At 35.4% G+C, this 17,820-nt stretch overlaps 1 protein-coding gene across 1 annotated transcript in view; it reads right to left on the minus strand.

Annotated features, from left to right (window-relative positions):
- The window catches only part of LOC145248040 (protein lev-9-like), a 62,017-nt gene that overhangs the window by 31,369 nt on the left and 12,828 nt on the right, over positions 1 to 17,820 (minus strand). Inside the window, exons 2-3 of the mRNA XM_080109770.1 lie at positions 12,829 to 13,026; positions 4,813 to 4,989 (exon numbers count right to left, since the gene is read on the minus strand). Coding sequence (XP_079965896.1) covers positions 4,813 to 4,989; positions 12,829 to 13,026 — 375 coding nt within the window. The remainder of the gene's footprint in view (positions 1 to 4,812; positions 4,990 to 12,828; positions 13,027 to 17,820) is intronic.

Raw genomic sequence — 17,820 nt, forward strand, 5'->3', positions numbered from 1 at the left:
GTGTGAAAATAAAATTAAAATATAAAAAATTTAGCAACGTCAGATAAACATGAAATTTCCTTACATCTGTGCAGTCCATGATTCCAAATAAGGAGAGAGACCGGTGATCACAGTCATACTAATGTAGCAACAAGGGTATTATTATATAGATTCTTTCATTATATCCATCTTTTATATCCATCTTTATTTCAACAAAAACATTCATGCTTTTCTAAGCATTGAAGTTAATTGAAATTTGACATCTTGTCATAAAATGAAGTGCATGTGCATGACTTAATCACTCATACACAGATTGACCAACAAAATGCATATCAAAAAACGGTCTAATCTAGAACTTTCTAGAAATTTGTCTAGAAAAGCAAAGACAAAGTAATGGTTAAGTAAATCACAACAGCAAGACCATGAAGTGTCATGTCTCCATGTCACCACTGGCAACCAATAAGTTAGTTAGCCAGCCTCCATGTTGGCATTAAATGTACATTTTCAACAATAAAGATACATTGATCTCATCCAATAAGTCTCCATTAGAAAAATTATTACTTCATGGTATCCTACTAAATGTATTGTACAATTACAACAGGGTGAATCCTCAGCATCGTCAATAGCAGTATCAACACTATCCAACACTTTCTTTACCTCAATAAAATGTTATCTTTACAATTGCTGTTTATCAAATTTCATTTGTTGTGTGATCATCGCATTTTTTTTCTTTCAATGCTTGTAAAAGATTTGGCATCATCAGTTGTTTCGCATTATTCTAGTCTTTTTACTAATTTTAACTCAAATCCATCTGAAATTAATTTTTAAAAAATATGAATTTAGTTTAATTTTTAGATAAGTGTGCAAAGTATTTTCTATTTAAATTTAACATGAATTAATAATTCATGGACGATTATACAAAATGCTGCGGGTGCTATTTAAATTTCAATATTAATAAAATTATAAAATAACTGTTTCTGTTTTCCTTGCAACTGTTACATATACACTGAATTTCTGTTTTATTTATTTATTTACTATTAATTAAAGATTTATTAAAATCAAAAATGTAATAGCATAAAATAAAACAATTTTTAAAATCCTATTTAAAAATATAATTATAAAAAATAATTCCTAAAATTCTATTTGGATTTATTTATAAGATATTTAGCTATTTTAATCTTTTCTTAACAGTTGGTAAAAAAGAATGAATTATTTTGACTTCAAAATTCTAAAAGAATTTGAAAGCATTTAAACTGTTGAACAGAAATGCATTTAAACTAGCTTTAAAATTCTTAGCAAAAATCGAAAGTTGTGGAAGCTTCTTAAATTTAATAATTTTATAAATGCAGATTAAATTGCTAAAATAGATTTTTTCAAAATGGTTTTATATAATAAAATATATATTTTTAAAGTTTACATAGAAAATAGTCTTTTAAAATTTTAAATTTAACATTTAAAATTTTTTTTTTAATTTCAAAGTAAAGCCTAAAACAAATATATTTTGATTATAATATATTTTATTAAAAATACTAGCCTGGATGACCGGCATTGCCCAGGTGTTTGAAGGTGAAGGTTAAAAATTAAAAAATTTTTTTTAAAAAGTGGTAGTAGGCAGGCAGGGTTGAACCCATACCGCAAAGGAGGAAAACAACATGAAAAAAAAAACATGATGTCTTTGCCGTTGTGTCCATCGCCAAACTGGAAGTGACAAAGGTTTAAATTAAGGCTAATCAATCGAAAAGAGGGGATGACTTTCGAAAATATCGGCAAAAAAGCGATCCCTCCTTGTAGAAAAGTGCCCAGTTGAAGGTGAAGAAATTAATGTTTTTAGCCAATTTTTTTATATTTATTGTCAAAAGGGCCGAGCTTTAAAATGATACTGATCTCGTGAAAATATGTCATTTCTATCGTAAGTTTTAGGCAGACATAGAAACATACATACATACATACATTTAAGCAGACAAGTGAGATTTATATTATAGATGAAACCATTACTACAAAAGAATCATTTAAAAGAATCAAATTCAAGAGAATTGCAGAGTTTTAAAATTGAATTGGAATTTACATAATATTAATCAGAAGGGACTTTTCCTAAGTATACACTGGCAAGACTTCCATTAATCAGAAAGCAGGAGTCAAAAAGAAAACAGTTTTAATAAAATAACCAAAATCATTTCAGATGTTGATCAGCCCAGTGAAATTACATAGAGAAGTCTAAATAAAGCTATGACAAAATCTTCATTCTAAATCATAAATAGTTAATTACAGTGCCAGTGCTACGGATTTATACTCCTTCCCTCTGAATCTACATTTCTTTTTTTTAATTACCAAAACTCAGAGAATCATCCAATTTTTAATGAAACATTTCAGCATTTATTTCATTAAATGAATTATTTTAAATTTATGTATTTTAAAGCAAATATAAGATTTCAAATCTCACATTATAATAGTTTTCAAAAGAGTAGAAATTTGACAAAATTTAAGTTTAGGCCAAATCGATTGCTAAATTGCATTGTAAGATATATATTTCAGATGTTGTTACTATTAAAAATAACTTAAAATAAAAATCTTATAAAGCAAGATAGAAAAGTGAAACTAAAAAAGCCTGTATCAATATTTTAATGCAAATGTGTAAAAATAGGGTTAGGATTTCCATATGTTGATTAAATAAAGAACTGTATGAAATCATTTAGAGTTTAGCCATCTTTTTCCCTTTTTTTTAAGATATTGTTCTTTACAGTGTATATGTATTCTATATTATATTTCTCTTTAGTATGTCAGTTTGTTCTTTTTCTTGGAAACTAGTGGACCAATATGGCTGAAATTTTATACAGACCTTTGTTATGGTGCAGTGAACTAATTATTTAGTGTTATTATAATTATGATATACATTTGATGCAGTTAGGGATTATTATGGATTAGTATTTAATGCAAAAAATGAGTACAAATTTAACCATATTCAACCATCAATTTGGCATAAAGCATTAATTCTATGTAAATGAGCTATAAAATACAGTTTTTAACAAACTTTGAAAAAGTCTAATACACATATAATGCCCCTAACTCATAAGAGGAAGGAGTAATTATATGAAAAGTAAACTGCTCTCACAAATCAGTAAAAAAGAGAAAATGATCTGATCCTCATTCACCACGTGTTACTAGCAATTTCTGTCTTTGAGATAAGTTCCTCTTGTGGAACTTTCCATTAGAAGTCAAGTTACATCACAGGCAAGTCGCAATGCATAGTGAATGAGGATCACAATCTTTTTCTCTTTTATTGAATCATGAAAGAGATCAGTTTAGTTTTTGTTTGTTTTGTTTTTTTTGGAGGTGGGAGGTGAGGTAGAAGTATACATTAGTGATGGGACGATTCCAATATTTTTGCTGATACAATTACAGATTCCCATTCTTTTAAAATCTCTGATTATTTGTTTATAAAATTGTTGTTTTTTTATTTTTTCTTAATGTTTGGATTACATAAAAACCCATGTTATATGCACATATATATATATATATATATATATATATAAATAAATATAAAAGCGAAAATGTATGTATGTATGTGTGTTCGCTTTTTCTGTGTGTCTACAAAAGAGAAGTGGTCGTGGTCAGTTGGTTCACAACTTTTTAAAACTTTTTATATCACAAATAAATCCTAATATCTCACAGTTAACAACGAAGCTCGCCTGTCTATTTAATTTGCTCGATTTCGGGAAGATAAATATTCAATATTTGTCGCTCGCCGCATGTGGGTTAGTCTTTTTCCTATAACATCTTGGAGGAAAAAAAAAAAGCGTTCAGCAGTAAATGAAATCCCACAGTCAAACTTGACCTCATTAACTCATTAAAACGCGCACCTGTTAAATCCAAGTAATTAAATAAATTCAAACGTGTTTCCGTAAGCATGTCGCGGTGGGGCAATGGTTAATGTTGCACTTTTTTTTCACAACTTTGCCTCAACGGTTCGGGTTTGATCCTCATACTTTTTTTTACCCCCCCCCCACACACACACCTCCAAACACCCGGGCAACGCCGGGTACCCCTCGCTAGTATATATATATAAAAGCGAAAATGTATGTATGTATGTGTGTATGTTTGTGTGTCTGCTAAAACTTGTGTATTTTTACATAAAAAAAAAGCGCTAGTATTTCATAAATGTAAAAATACACAAGTTGGGTGGGGGGGATATATAGATTTAGTTTTAAAAAGAATAAATATTTACCGTTTCATCATTTAGTATCAGCAATGAAAAATTAATGATTACTAGAATCGTTTTGGGAAACAAAAATTATGCACAAATATTTCCAATTCCGATACACCAAAACAATCTGATTTTCCTGATTCTGATCAATCGTCTCAACACTAGTATGCATGCAACCCCACATGACATTGTGCTATTTTTTTTATTTAATCCAAGAGAACAACAACAGAGAAGAAAAGGCAAGAGAACAAGCTGCTGCAACATGTCACCAAATATACGACTTAAGCCATCTATGTGATGAGTCACTATTAGGATAACTTGCAGGAATAAAAAAATTGGTTTTCATAGTGCTACAGCCTACATAACTCTGCTAAAACTATCTCCTCCATTCCACCCACTAATTCTGCTTAGTTTGTCTTTTTAGTGTACAATCTACATATCTCTGCTAAAACATATGTTCCATCACCCCACTCCTGCAGGAGTTTAGCTCCATCTAGTCAGTGCAGTAGGAGGAGGAGGAGAGAAGGAGGAAGGATAACCTCAGTTCTGTTGGCTATTACTATTCAGAGTAGAGGTCAGAGTTTACAACTTCTCAAAAATGGAGGTCAAATTGACAAACTTAAAATACTTACTTATGCACAAAAAACTTGGGGGTTTCCACCTTCCATTCCGACAAATAGCTGTGGCACTTCCCAGAGTGAGTCGTCCATACTTACACCTGTAGAGGACTACAGTAAAAGGAGGATAAAAAGACTTTGGAGTGACAATTGGGTAGGCTTTTTTAGTCTCAAACACTGGTCCACACATTTCTGAAAAATAAATTTGTTTAAAAAAAAAACAATATGTTTAAGTCCAATCATATTCATTTTCTTTTTTCTTTACAAAAAAAGTCACCACTTATCAAGACCCGGAGGCTACTCAAGAATAAGGGTTAATGAATGTACAGTAGTCAATGGGACAATATTGTAGTAATCGTTAGTAGTTGAAATTTGGTAAATTGGATTACTTAAGGGAACGGCTTATTAAAAACTTGTTAAGGTTGAACTTGATGACAGCCATATTTTAGTCAGTTGGAAAGCAGGAAAATGAAACAAGAGCTCCACGGGCATGCAATTCTAAAAAAGAAGGTTTGTTCATGGAATCTATGTTTAGGTTTAGGCATAGATAAAGAGTGGGGGAAATTATTGATAGTGGTTTCGGTTAGACAAGTATTTTTCAAGAAAGTCAGGCAAGGGGGGGGGGTCATAGATTGGAGCTCAGACAAGCACTTGCCATGAAAATAATAATAAAGCAGAGACAGGCTTGCAATGTCTCTTCTGTAGGAAAGAGCTTGCAGGGAAGAGAAAAGGGCATCCCCTACTAGGCTACAAAGTCTATTTTGAACTCTGTCAAGGCAGGATCAGCTGCTTCTAGCAGTTTCTGCCCAGATGTGGCAACAGTACTCCATCCTTGAACATACTTGGCTCTTATACAGGTAGAGAATTGCATCAGCAGTGGGATATCTACTGGAGCAGTAGAATGATCTCCCCATTTTTCCAGCAATCTTGCAATGATTGATGTATGTATTCCATCTCAGATCAAAAGTAGCGGTCAGACTCAGAAGTTTGTCAAAACATGGAGCCTCCCCAAGACAAAAGTCATTCATTGATGGCAGTCGGGGGATTAGAGCGTTGATGATGTAAAGATAGAAGTTTGGTTTTAGATGCATTAAAATTAACCAGCCCCCTCTTTCTCCATTGCTCCACATGATTAAGATCAGAGGAGAGAGAATCAGAGAGAACTTTTTCATTTACGGCCTTTGATGTGTTGCCATAGATGGTCGTGTCATCAGCATAGATTTAAGTATGTGTTTTGGGAGATAATTGATGTAGATCAGGAAGAGAGTTGGGTCCAGGATGGACCCTTGAGGGACACCAGCATTAATACTGTGGGCCTCTGATTTCTGCCCATCAACCACTACTCTTATGAGCCTATCAAAGAGAAATGATTTAACAATTGAGAAAACATTTCCAGTTATACCGTAGCTGGAAATCTTGTGAAGTAGGCCTTTATGCCATACCTTATCAAAGGCCTTTGATATATCAAGAGCAATTGCCCTAGAAAGGAAGCCTTTGTCGAGAGATTCACTAATCCTATGAGTGATAATTGTTAGCACATCTGCTGTAGATCTAGCAAAACGGAAACCATATTGCATGTCACTAAGAAGGTTATTTCTGCTGAAGTGGTTGACTGCTTCTTTATTTGATATGGATTCCAGCAACTTACTCATGACACACAGGAGACTTATTGGTCTGTACTGAGAGGGAGATGACCTGTCACCTGAATTCTTAAATACAGGGCATACTGATGAGGTTTTCCAGGGTGTTGGGAAGCACTTTTCCTTAAGACAACGCTTAAACAGTCTTGTAAGTATGGGGGCAAGTTCTGGTTGAAGCTTTTTCAACACTATAATTGGAATGCTGTCAAGGCCAGTTGCTTTACTGGAATCAAGGTTCTTGATTAGCTTGGCAACATCATGTACAGATATTTGCATTTCACATAACATGTTATCAAACACAGGAGGAAATACGGGGGGGGGGGTCACGGCCCTGATTGCAGAGGGTAGAATTAGCTGCAAAGTTCTTCGCAAAGAATTTGACTTTCTCTGATGCTGACGAGATTACCTTAGGTTCATTGATGATGGATGGTTGGGATAGAGCACACACTTTTATTCAGGACCTTGTTTGACATTTGCCAAAACTGGTAGGAACCAAGTTGCTGCTTAACTACTCTCGCATTCTGTATTATTCTTTTACAGTGGTTGCTGGCAGTTCTGAAAGCAGCTTTAAATCTCAGTACATTTATTACATTGGAAGCAATGGAAATAGTGATTTCTGTGCACAATGACTGCAGCAAATTCTGGAGAGAACCACGACTGGTTGTTAGGTTTTGCTGGAATTTTTTGGAGGGTATGAAGCGGTCTATACCTACAAATCAACCTTTCAGTCAGGTCTGATACTATAAAGGACATTTTTAAACATCGAACGCAGAGGTAAATCTAATATAAATGTATAAAAGCTATCCCAGTCAGCCATAGAGTATTGATGTATGATGGAGAGGTATGTCAGAAGACTTATTATATTTTGTTTTTATCTTCATTGAGACAACCAAGTGGTCGGAAGATTCCAGTGGAGACAGAATGGAGGATAAACATAGCCCAGGGCAAGTTGTGAGAAAACGGTTTAAGAGACTTGCATACTGACCATCAGTGTCAGGCACACGGGTAGGTTTGTGAACAATCTGAGAAAGGTCATAAGCAATGGGGAAATCGTGACAGAACCTCGCCTCATCATCTGTCCTGTCTGAGTGAGCTAACCATGCTGCATTGTAACATTGAAGTCTCCACAGATATGAATATTAGCTGAAGAATGAGCAGACAGGATGTGGTCAATTTTCTCAGATATGCTTTTAAAGATAGAACTGTTTGGGCATAGAGAACAAATATGAACGCAGTGGTGTGAGCAAATGCAACCTGGAAGCAATAGGGTAACTTAGGGTTTTCTCTGGAGATGTTCATACCATATGAAAAGCCACCTCTAATGTAGGATACTATTTCACGCCCATGGTGATCTTGGGGGGGGGGCAGATTTAAATGTTAAATTAGAATGTCCTTTAATTACGAACTCATCTATGGAAATACCAGTTTTGCTTAGGAAGAATAGGTCTGGTTTGGTCTCCTGTAATTGGATTTCAACCTCTGGAAGATTGGAATATAAACCCTTGATGTTGGAGATGGAGACAGGGTAGTGGGGGTCTACATTAGAAGTTGGAGTTCTGGGTTTAATCTTGTATCCTTTCTGGAGACTTTTCAAGATGGAGTTTTGGGATTTGTGGAAAAGGTTAACAGACTTGGTTAGAGCAGGGCAGAGAGGGAAAGTAAGGGAGAAAAAGAAGTGAAGAAATATTTTTTTGTAGACCATAAGATAAAGCCATGACAATTACTCACTAATATGGCATCAAGAAGCCCCACCCGATATTTTATAAAAGTATAATATTTTATATTCCATTTTATACATTTTTATAACAACACACATATCAGATATCCATCTCCAACATGAGTGGTGTTTTATAAGTTGTACTTCTATACATACATTTATTTCCTAATAGAGAAAGTTTATCAAAGACAAACAGAAAAGAGATGTAATAAAACAATGGGTGCACATAATTCTAAAAGTAAATGTTTCAAACAAAATTGAAATACATGAATTGCCATGGTAAACACAAAGAATCCAATCTTCTTCTTTCACATCAGATGTGGGTTGGACATTGACCATGGTGACACAAAGCAACTTTCAACATGAAACTATTGGATTATTAGGATTATTCAAACTACTTTTCTCATCTCAAGTCCCTGTGACACATCAGATATATTATAATATATCCCTAACCCCTCTCCTTCTGAGAGGGCCGGGCCGCATCCGTCGTTATCCTGGTTCACGGGAGCATACTTGTGATGTACTTCTGGCCGTGTTCGTCGCTCCCAGCCCACAGGACCATAGATGCAACCCAGCAGGGCTACATTCTTACTTGTCTAGTGGTGGACCCCTTAAGGGTGATCAGACTCTCACTGGTCACTGGAAAATATCTTCTGCTGCTCAGGGCACGCGAAATGTGCATGACCCTAAGTCCGTGTGGCAATATTGTCGATTTCGGTCGTCACTCTGGCTTCGTGCTGGATCCAGTCTGTCTCCTTCATCATCTGGCGTCAGGGCATGCCTGAAATAAACTGTATCTTCATCCAGGCCGGCAACCGAGAACCAAGGAAAAACTCTGGGACATTTTTATATAACGAAACAAAATAATTATTCATAAATCGGTTTACATTTGTTTAGTTGAGTTCTTTGATCCAAGCTTCATGGTGCAGGTTGCATACTTAAGTTCCACTAATCAATTTTCCAGCTAAGAACAAGAGCTTTTCAACTTAGCTCTTATGAGAGTTTCACCCCCACCCCAGGCGGGGTGAGAGCGATGTGTACATCTCGATGCTAGTCAGTAAAAAAGGACTCTGGACTAAAGACCCTAACTCCAAAAAGTCAATCAAATCAGAAATTCCTCCCTCCACCTTTTTGGAGTTATTCTTTCTTTTTTCCATTATCCTACTCTTTTCCTTCTCTCGTGAACTCATTATTTTATTCTTTTCATTTTCTCTTTCTTTTCTCTCTTCTTCATCTTTCATGACCATATCTCTCTCTACGTTCAATTTATTTATCTATCTGTCCAACTAACTTATCACTGGCTGGTGATCTGGCAGTTAAAATACAACAGATGGACCCAACGACAATACCTCCCAGACACCAAAAGAGACCTTTTGAACCCAAGTCATTGTATCTTTCAACAAAACATTGTTTCTTTAATAATTTGAATTGTTGTTCTAACCTAAACCAGAAAACGACCCTGTATTGCTTTTTCTGCCAACTCGAGAATCTCATTATCATATTTATTTATTTATTTATTTATTTATTTACCATCGAAATATTCACTATTTCTTCTCTCATTGAAATATTTACTCTTTTCTGTGGACAGGAATCTCATAAACATCTGTTTTTCCTCACCCATCTTCTCTTCCTCTATTTGAAAAGCAAGATCATCTGGTGTCGCCAGGGATCTCGTCATAATATAATCAGTTTTTAGTGACAGTCTTTGTGAGTTTGAAGGTTCAATCCTCAGTATGGGTGATACTAAAAATACAATTATGAATTACTTGACTTCTACCCAGTTATGGCTGATGGAACAAGAGCAAATTGTTCCTGTGGATTAAAGAAATAGTTCTATTTGAAATTCTGTATAAACTCCGGAGTTCAAAAAGATATGAAGAAGGTTTGAGGTTACATTGGATGAACTATTTTGAGAATAACATCCAAGATGAAAACAGTAATTCAAATAATCCAAATCATCAATCCTGATCTAAAAATGTTTTGAAATGTACTATCATTTATGTTAAGTTTGACATCATTTCTTGAGGTCATCTTTGACTAAGTCATTCTAAGTCTTTCTTGATCTCTCTTTTTTTTAATGGAAATCACTCCAGACAAGGTGTGAAACCACTTAATATAAGGAGCTAACAAGGACAAAAAATGATTATTGCAAAAACAGGAGATGCTTATTGAAAGACCAAAGTTAAAAGTAGGGGGAAAACAGTAAGCAGAAGGAGAGTTCCACAAGCCTGCAGTTATTGGAAAGAAGCTACTGGATAATACAATACTTGATACATGGTTTGATAGTAAACTTGTAGAGATAGAGAATAGCTGCGGGTGTGAGAAAGTGTTTGGAATGATATAGAGAACCTACTTTATGAGAAGCAAAAAGAGCAATGGATCCAATATATGTACTCCAAGAAAGATTTGCTATGAAAGAAAAACCAAGGAAAGTCAATTTTTTCTGAAGAACATAGCTACGCATAAGAATCTCAGGAAGAAAAGAAACATGCCTACAATTGAAAGACTCAGTCTTAATAGGATTAAATGAAACAAGATATTTCAATCTACAACTAAACACAAGTCAACTTCTCGATTATCTACATATTTCAACTGATCCAGGGGAGATGGACAAGAAACACCAGAATAGTGTGGTATCATCAGCATAAATGTTAATTTTCTGAACAATATTCTCTGGAAGATCATTGATATAGAGAACAAAGTTGAGCCTAGAAAAGAGCCCTAGCACCAACATTGATAGGAAAACAGAATGAAGAGGCGCCATCCAGAGTTACTTGCATGCTTCAATCAGAAAGAAATGATCTAGTAATGTAAAGAACTTTACCACCAACTTGAGATTTATAATCAGTTAAACACCTGTTGAGTAAAACATGCCGAGTGCAATGGCCTTAATCTCTCCTAAATTATTCATAAACTAACAGGTCTGCTCAGTTACAACAATTAAAAAGATTAACAGTTGAACGAAAACCACAAAAAACATACTAAACATCACTAAAGCTCAGATTTTCCACAAAAATTAACAAGCTTGCTGTTGACTAACCTTTCAAAAACTTTGCTAATAACAGAAGAGACTAACAGGATGATACTTAGTTGGTTCAGACTAATCACTAGAATTTTTAAATATAGGGACAACAGAGGACTCTTTCCAACAAGAAGGGAAACATGAATTTGATAAACAGAGATTCAATAATTTTGAGAGGATAGAAAGAAGTTCAGGAGTGCAACATTTAAGAACGACAATAGGAATTGAATCAGGATCAGAAGCCTTAGATGAGTCAAGATAGCAATCATCATTGGAAGAATAATTATAAAATTAAAAGACATGTCAATTTCAAAATAACAGCACCAGAATCATCAATAGAAGAATTTTCAGCAAAAAGATGAGCAAAGAGATCAGCCTTATTCTTAGACGATGAAATTACCTGAAGACCATTAAATAAAAGAGGAATAGCAGACTTGCCACTATTAACCACTATTATAGATTCTCCAAAAATGACAAGAGCCAACATTTTGAAATTAAATAGAGCCACGGATCCTTGAGAGTAGCTGGACAGCTTCAGAAATTGCTCTTTTACAAGTATTGCTGGCTCTTCAGTAAGATTGTCAAAAAACCTCAAAACCACAGTCACAGAACCAGCTGATAGAGTACCAAAATGATCATTCCAGTCACCATAGGCTATGATAATCTAATTGTTAGAGAATTTTGAGACAACTAATAATACCAGTTACACAATAAACTTAGTAACCAAGATTTTACCAGAAACATATTTGATATTAAAAACTTTGTCAACACAACCCTCTGCTAAAGGTACTCAACACCTCCAGTGCATTTCTTGTTACCCACTCCAAAGAGCTTGCTTTCTAGAAACCATTCTTGCATATGACCTCTTGAATAGAGCAGAGGTCGATCCCCTTTCTAGCAGTAATTTTAACAACTTTACCTAACATTCTATGAACCAATTAAGAAATGATTAGAATCAAAACCTTCAAATAAGATTTCACATAATGGCAATCCAACTGGTTCACATCCAGACTTACACCTTAGTTTCTAGTTCTGTTATGAAAAATTGTATTCAGCACAATCAGAGTTGGAAACAGGGTTTCCAGCTGGATGCTCTTTTAAACTCCAACAGATCAGTGCGTCTGTGTATTTTATCACGACACAACCTCTAAGTAAGTTACCAACCATGGTTAGTCAATTAGGTTTTTAGGTGCCTAATCTCCATCAGTCATACCATATAATCCATTGCACCTGGGGAACTAACACACATCTTATCCCCAAATACAAATCATCACTAAATAGTATGCAACAGTTGTTATTTTTTTCCTGAACTTTTCTACTGTATTCCGGTTCTATTTCAATTCTGTGTAACAAAGTTGCTTTTTTGAAGAAGTGTTAATTTTGCAATTTCAAAAGCACAACTTATAGATGAATTTTGTCAGACGCAAAATTGCTGTGTATATAACATCTTTCAAAATTTTAATTTTTTTTTTAATTTTACTTTAGTTCATTCCTAACAAGACATATTGCCACCGAAGCAAAATATGCTAATTAATTTATTGATCAATGGAATAGTCAAGTGGGTCAAGGACATTTACGTCAAGCTGATATAAGTAAGTAATTTTTTTTAAATTGAAAATTTTTTTTTTTAATATGAAAATATAAAAACTTACTTTCACACGTCATGTCAGGACCAATCCACTTTGCTCTTTTCGTTTCTTCTCCACAAATAGCTGTTGTGACCCCAAATGCGTGATAGTTCGGTTTGCATGTGTAATTGACTGATCCCCCAATAGGGACCACAATCTGATTGGGGGGCAATGTATTCGGAATTATTGGAGGGTTCGAACATAATTTTTTGACAGATGCAGCTGAAATTAAGGAAAAAAAAATGAAATAATTTACTGGTAATAACAGTAGCACTTGGAGAGCACACATTTCCTCTAAGGCTCAACAATATCATCCTACATCTGGATCAATTTTCAAATATTTTCTCCAAATTAAAAAAAACAAAACTTTTATGGCAAACACCAATTTAAATATACGTGCAATCTATATCTTACATATAAAATAGAACTAGTTTTTCCTGTATTTTTTGCTAAATAACATTTTTTTAATACAAAATACATAACTAAATCTGTTTTGTCAGTCATAAAGGAAATATTGGTTCATGTTCTAAAAAAAAAAAAATCAAAAATATATTTCAAATCAATTTTAATATTTAATCTTGATCAATATTTTATTTTTGATCAGCCATAAAAATAGAAATGGTAGAGCTGTTACCTGTACACCCAGAAATCCTCCCACCATCATTCATAACATGAGAAACAGTTCCCCCACAACTTTGTGATTAATAGCCATTTTAATACAAGATACATAATTAAATGTTTCATTAGACATATATAAATCTCACCTGTCTGTTTAAATGTATGTATGTATATCTAAAACTTTCGACAGAGGTGACAGATTTTCACGAGATCGGTAACACTTTGAAGCCCGGTCCTTCGGATGACAAATATCGAAAAATTGGCTAAAAGCATTAATTCCTTCACCCTCAATTGGGCACTTTTCTACATGAGGAGTCACTTTTTTCACCAATATTTTCTAAAGTCATCCCCTCTTTTCAATTGACTAGCCTTAATTTAACCTTCGCTACTTCCAGTTTGGCGATAGACCCAACGGCATAGACGTCACTTTTTTTTTCATGTTCTTTTTCTCCTTCGTAATATGGGTTTGAGCCTGCCTACCTACTACCATTTTTTTTTTTTTGCTCAACACATCTTTAAACACCCAGGCAACACCGGGCACCCAGGCTAGTTAGACATACATGGTAAAGATTGGTCAGTGTTGTTAAAACAAAAATTTTATTACTAATCAATTTGATTAGCAATTATTTTTTTATTGTGATCAATATTTTATTTTGATTAGTCATACACAAGGAAAGGCAGAATTTGACTGTTAAATAAGAGACAGGGAAAGAAAAAGTGGGATGGGGAAGAAAAGAAGAGAGAGAGAGAGAGAGAGAGAGAGTGAAAAAGTAAACAAAGAAAGGAAAAGGGTGTATGTTGTAGTTTACAGTAAAATGTGGTTGATGCTGCAATGATCTACAAGAAAAATGGACAAATCAGAATCAAATATTGATTTTGTAGGAAGACAGGGAAATAATAAACTTCAGGTATTTCTCATTTTAATAAATAATACAATTTCAACTTTTAATGAAAAAAGTGTAATCTTCTATCTTCCAATATATAAAAGGCAAAATGTATGTGTGTGTCTCATAAAAATTTTGACACGTGACAGATCCTCACAAGATCAGTATCGTTTTGAAGCTCAATCCTTCGGGCGACAAATATCGAAAAATTGGCCAAAAACATTTATTCCTTCACCCTCAACTTACCCATTTTTTTACAAGGGGGGGGGTCACTTTTTCCATCAACATTTTCGCAAGTTCTGTAGTACCAGTATTCAAGAATTCTGGTGAATCAACTGACCCATTAAATTATCACCCCATTAGCCTCCTCCCACTTTTTGCCAAAATATTTGCGACCTTAATTAACCATGCTCTAGTTCATCACCTTACAGATGCTAAACTTCTGACTGACAAACAATATGGATTTAGACAAGCCCGTTCCACAGCAGATATCCTAACTGTAATCTCTGAACGTATATACCATTCACTGGACAAAGCGGGGGAGGGCAGAGCGGTAGCTCTAGATATATCTAAGGCTTTTGACAGGATATAGCATGAGGGTCTCCTCAGGAAAATTAGATCATACAGTATCACTGGTAGAATACTTAACATAATTAAATCCTTCTTAGATAAGAGAAAAATCCAGGTTGTCCTCGACGGTCGTACATCGAAACAATATGATATAAATGTGGGAGATCCCCAGGGGTCTATCCTTGGACCTCTACTGTTCCTGATAAATGACCTCCCCCGACAAAATTGCCTCTGAGATGGGTATATATGCTGATGACACCACACTCTATAACAGGCACAACAGGAAAACAAATGAACACATATCTAAAGAAATGGCAGAAACACTAGAGGATGACCTCCAATCTGTAGTGGAATGGGGACAAAAATGGATGGTCACATTCAATGCCGCCAAGACTAAACTAGTTTCATTCAATAATTACAAGAAACCTTCTCTACTACCTATAGCAATGGCCAACAACTCTTTATTGGAGAGTACATCTTTCAAACTCCTTGGCCTAATGTTCACAGGAAACATGAGTCGGAACAATTACATTGAAGGCATCGCCAGGGCCGCTGCAAGGAAGGTAGGCTCTCTCTACCGTGCTAGAAAACTACCAACACCTGAAAGTATGTTGTACTTCTATAAGGCCACCATTCGCCCATGTATGGAGTATTGCTGTCATATTTGGGCTGGTGCATCTGCTACTAGTGTCTCGCTCCTTGACAAGGTTCAAAAGAGAGTCGCAAATCTGATAGGCCCTGAACTGGCATCTAAGCTTCAGCCTCTGTCCCATCGACGAAACGTTGCATTCCTCTGCCTGTTCTACAAGTACTTTAATGGTGAATGCTCTGATGAACTCCAAGCACTTGTGCCCCCACGATGTGAACACCTTCGACAAACTCGACAGGCTGCTAAATCCCACCCCCACACAGTAGAGATCCCTAGATGTAAAACATCTTTCTACTCCAGTAGTTTCTTCCTCAGAACCGTTAGACTTTGGAATTCCATTCCAGGTCCCTGCTTCCCCAACTGATGTGCAGAAGTTCAAGTGCAACATGAACCGACATCTTGCTGCCCAAATACCTACATAGTACCCCAGTAATTGTTGCCCCTGATAGTAGCCCCCTACACCAAAGTGGCAATGTGCCTTGTTTGGGGTGAAAATGTAATAAAAAAAAAATAAATAAAAAATCATTGTCGCCATTGGATTGACTATACTTAATTTCAACGCTCTCAACTTCCGCTTGCACCATGGACGCTAAGACGTTACGGTTTTTTTTTCTCTTTGCGTTACAGGTTCGAGCCTGCCTGCCTACTACCACTTTTTTTAACAACTCTCTTCACCCAAACTGCCTACTGTTGTTTTGATTCCCCCACTCCGCTACTACCACTTTTTTTTTTATTTCCACCCAGGGTTCCTTACTACACCACCTACACCAACCCGGGCAACACTGGGCACCCCTGCTAGTCTATAGACATAAAAGGCAAAATATGTATGTGTATGTGTGTGTGTGTGTGTGTGTGTGTGTGCCAAAAACTTTTGACACACGCGACGGATCCTCATGAGATTGGTATTGTTTTGAAGCTTGATGTCTTGGACAACAAATATCGAAAAATTGGCCAAAAACATTCATTCCTTCATCCTCGGCCATTTTACAAGGAGGGTTGCTTTTCTCACCAACATTTTTGCAAGTCATCATCTCCGTTGGATTGACTACACTTAATTTCAATGCTCTCAACTTCCGATTGCACGATGGAGACATCAGCTAAGACGTTAGGTTTTTTTTTTCCTGCTTCACGTTACGGGTTTGAGCCTGTCTGCTTACTACCAAATTTTTTTTTTATTTTTAAATACCTTTCTCCACCCAAACTGCCTACTATTGTTTTTATCCCCCCCTCTACTACCACTTGTTTATCCTCCCCTCCCCTGGGGTTCCTTACTAAACAACCTACACACACCTGGCCAATGCCGGGTACCCCCGCTAATCTATATATATAAAGGCAAAATGTGTGTGTGTGCGTGTGTGTGTTTGTATGTCTCGCAAAAACTTTCCACACAGGCAACAGATTTTTGCCAAATTGGTATCATTTTGAAGCTCAAACCTTCCAACGACAAATATCAAAAACTTGGCTAAAAACATTCCTTCCTTCACTCTCAACTGGACCCTTTTTGACAGGGAGGGGTAGCAAAAAAATTGTTCCTCCATGACAAGATAGCTTCTATGCATGTGTAAACACATGCAAAAGACGTTCCTTGCAGTCGTTTGAATATTATAAAAACCGACCTACATTTTCCCACGCGTTCATGGTACAATGGTTAAAGTGACAGCGTCGTTATCTTAAGATTGCAGGTTCAATCCAAAGTATCACATAAATATTATTTTTTGATTTTTAAACTTTTAATATTGAAACAGGGTTATTTATGCCATTTTTTTTCATTATTTTTTTCCTTTTTTTTGGTTTTTGTTTTTCTGATTTTTTTAAAAGAAGTTTTACGTTCGTTCGCTGTTTTTAAAAAAATTTTGAAGTTTAACATCGTTTTTTTTATAATATTTAAACAGGGTTATTACTTCGCTTATTCCTTACTTTACCCTCCCCTACACCACACACCTCCAAACACCCTGGCAACGCCGGGTACCCCCGCTAGTATATATATAGAAGGCAAAATGTGTGTGCGTGCATATGTGTTTGTATGTCTTGTAAAAACTTTTGACAGATGCAACAAACACTGACAGAATTGGTATCGTTAGAAAGATCGGTCTCTCAGAGGACAAATATCCAAAAATTGGCCAAAAAGATTAATTCTATGCTGGTCAACTGAACCATTTTTTTTTAGAGGAGGAGTCAGTTTTTGCATCAGCATTTTTGCAAAGTCATCATATGTCTTAATCATTGTACATTTAAAACACGTTATTTCCAAGGCCCGTGACGTCATGTGTGCCTTGGCTGAATTAGTTAATGCGT

The sequence above is a fragment of the Euprymna scolopes genome, chromosome 26 (genome assembly GCF_053919585.1).
Source record: "Euprymna scolopes isolate OS-2025 chromosome 26, ASM5391958v1, whole genome shotgun sequence".
Taxonomy (NCBI): Eukaryota; Metazoa; Mollusca; class Cephalopoda; order Sepiida; family Sepiolidae; genus Euprymna; species Euprymna scolopes.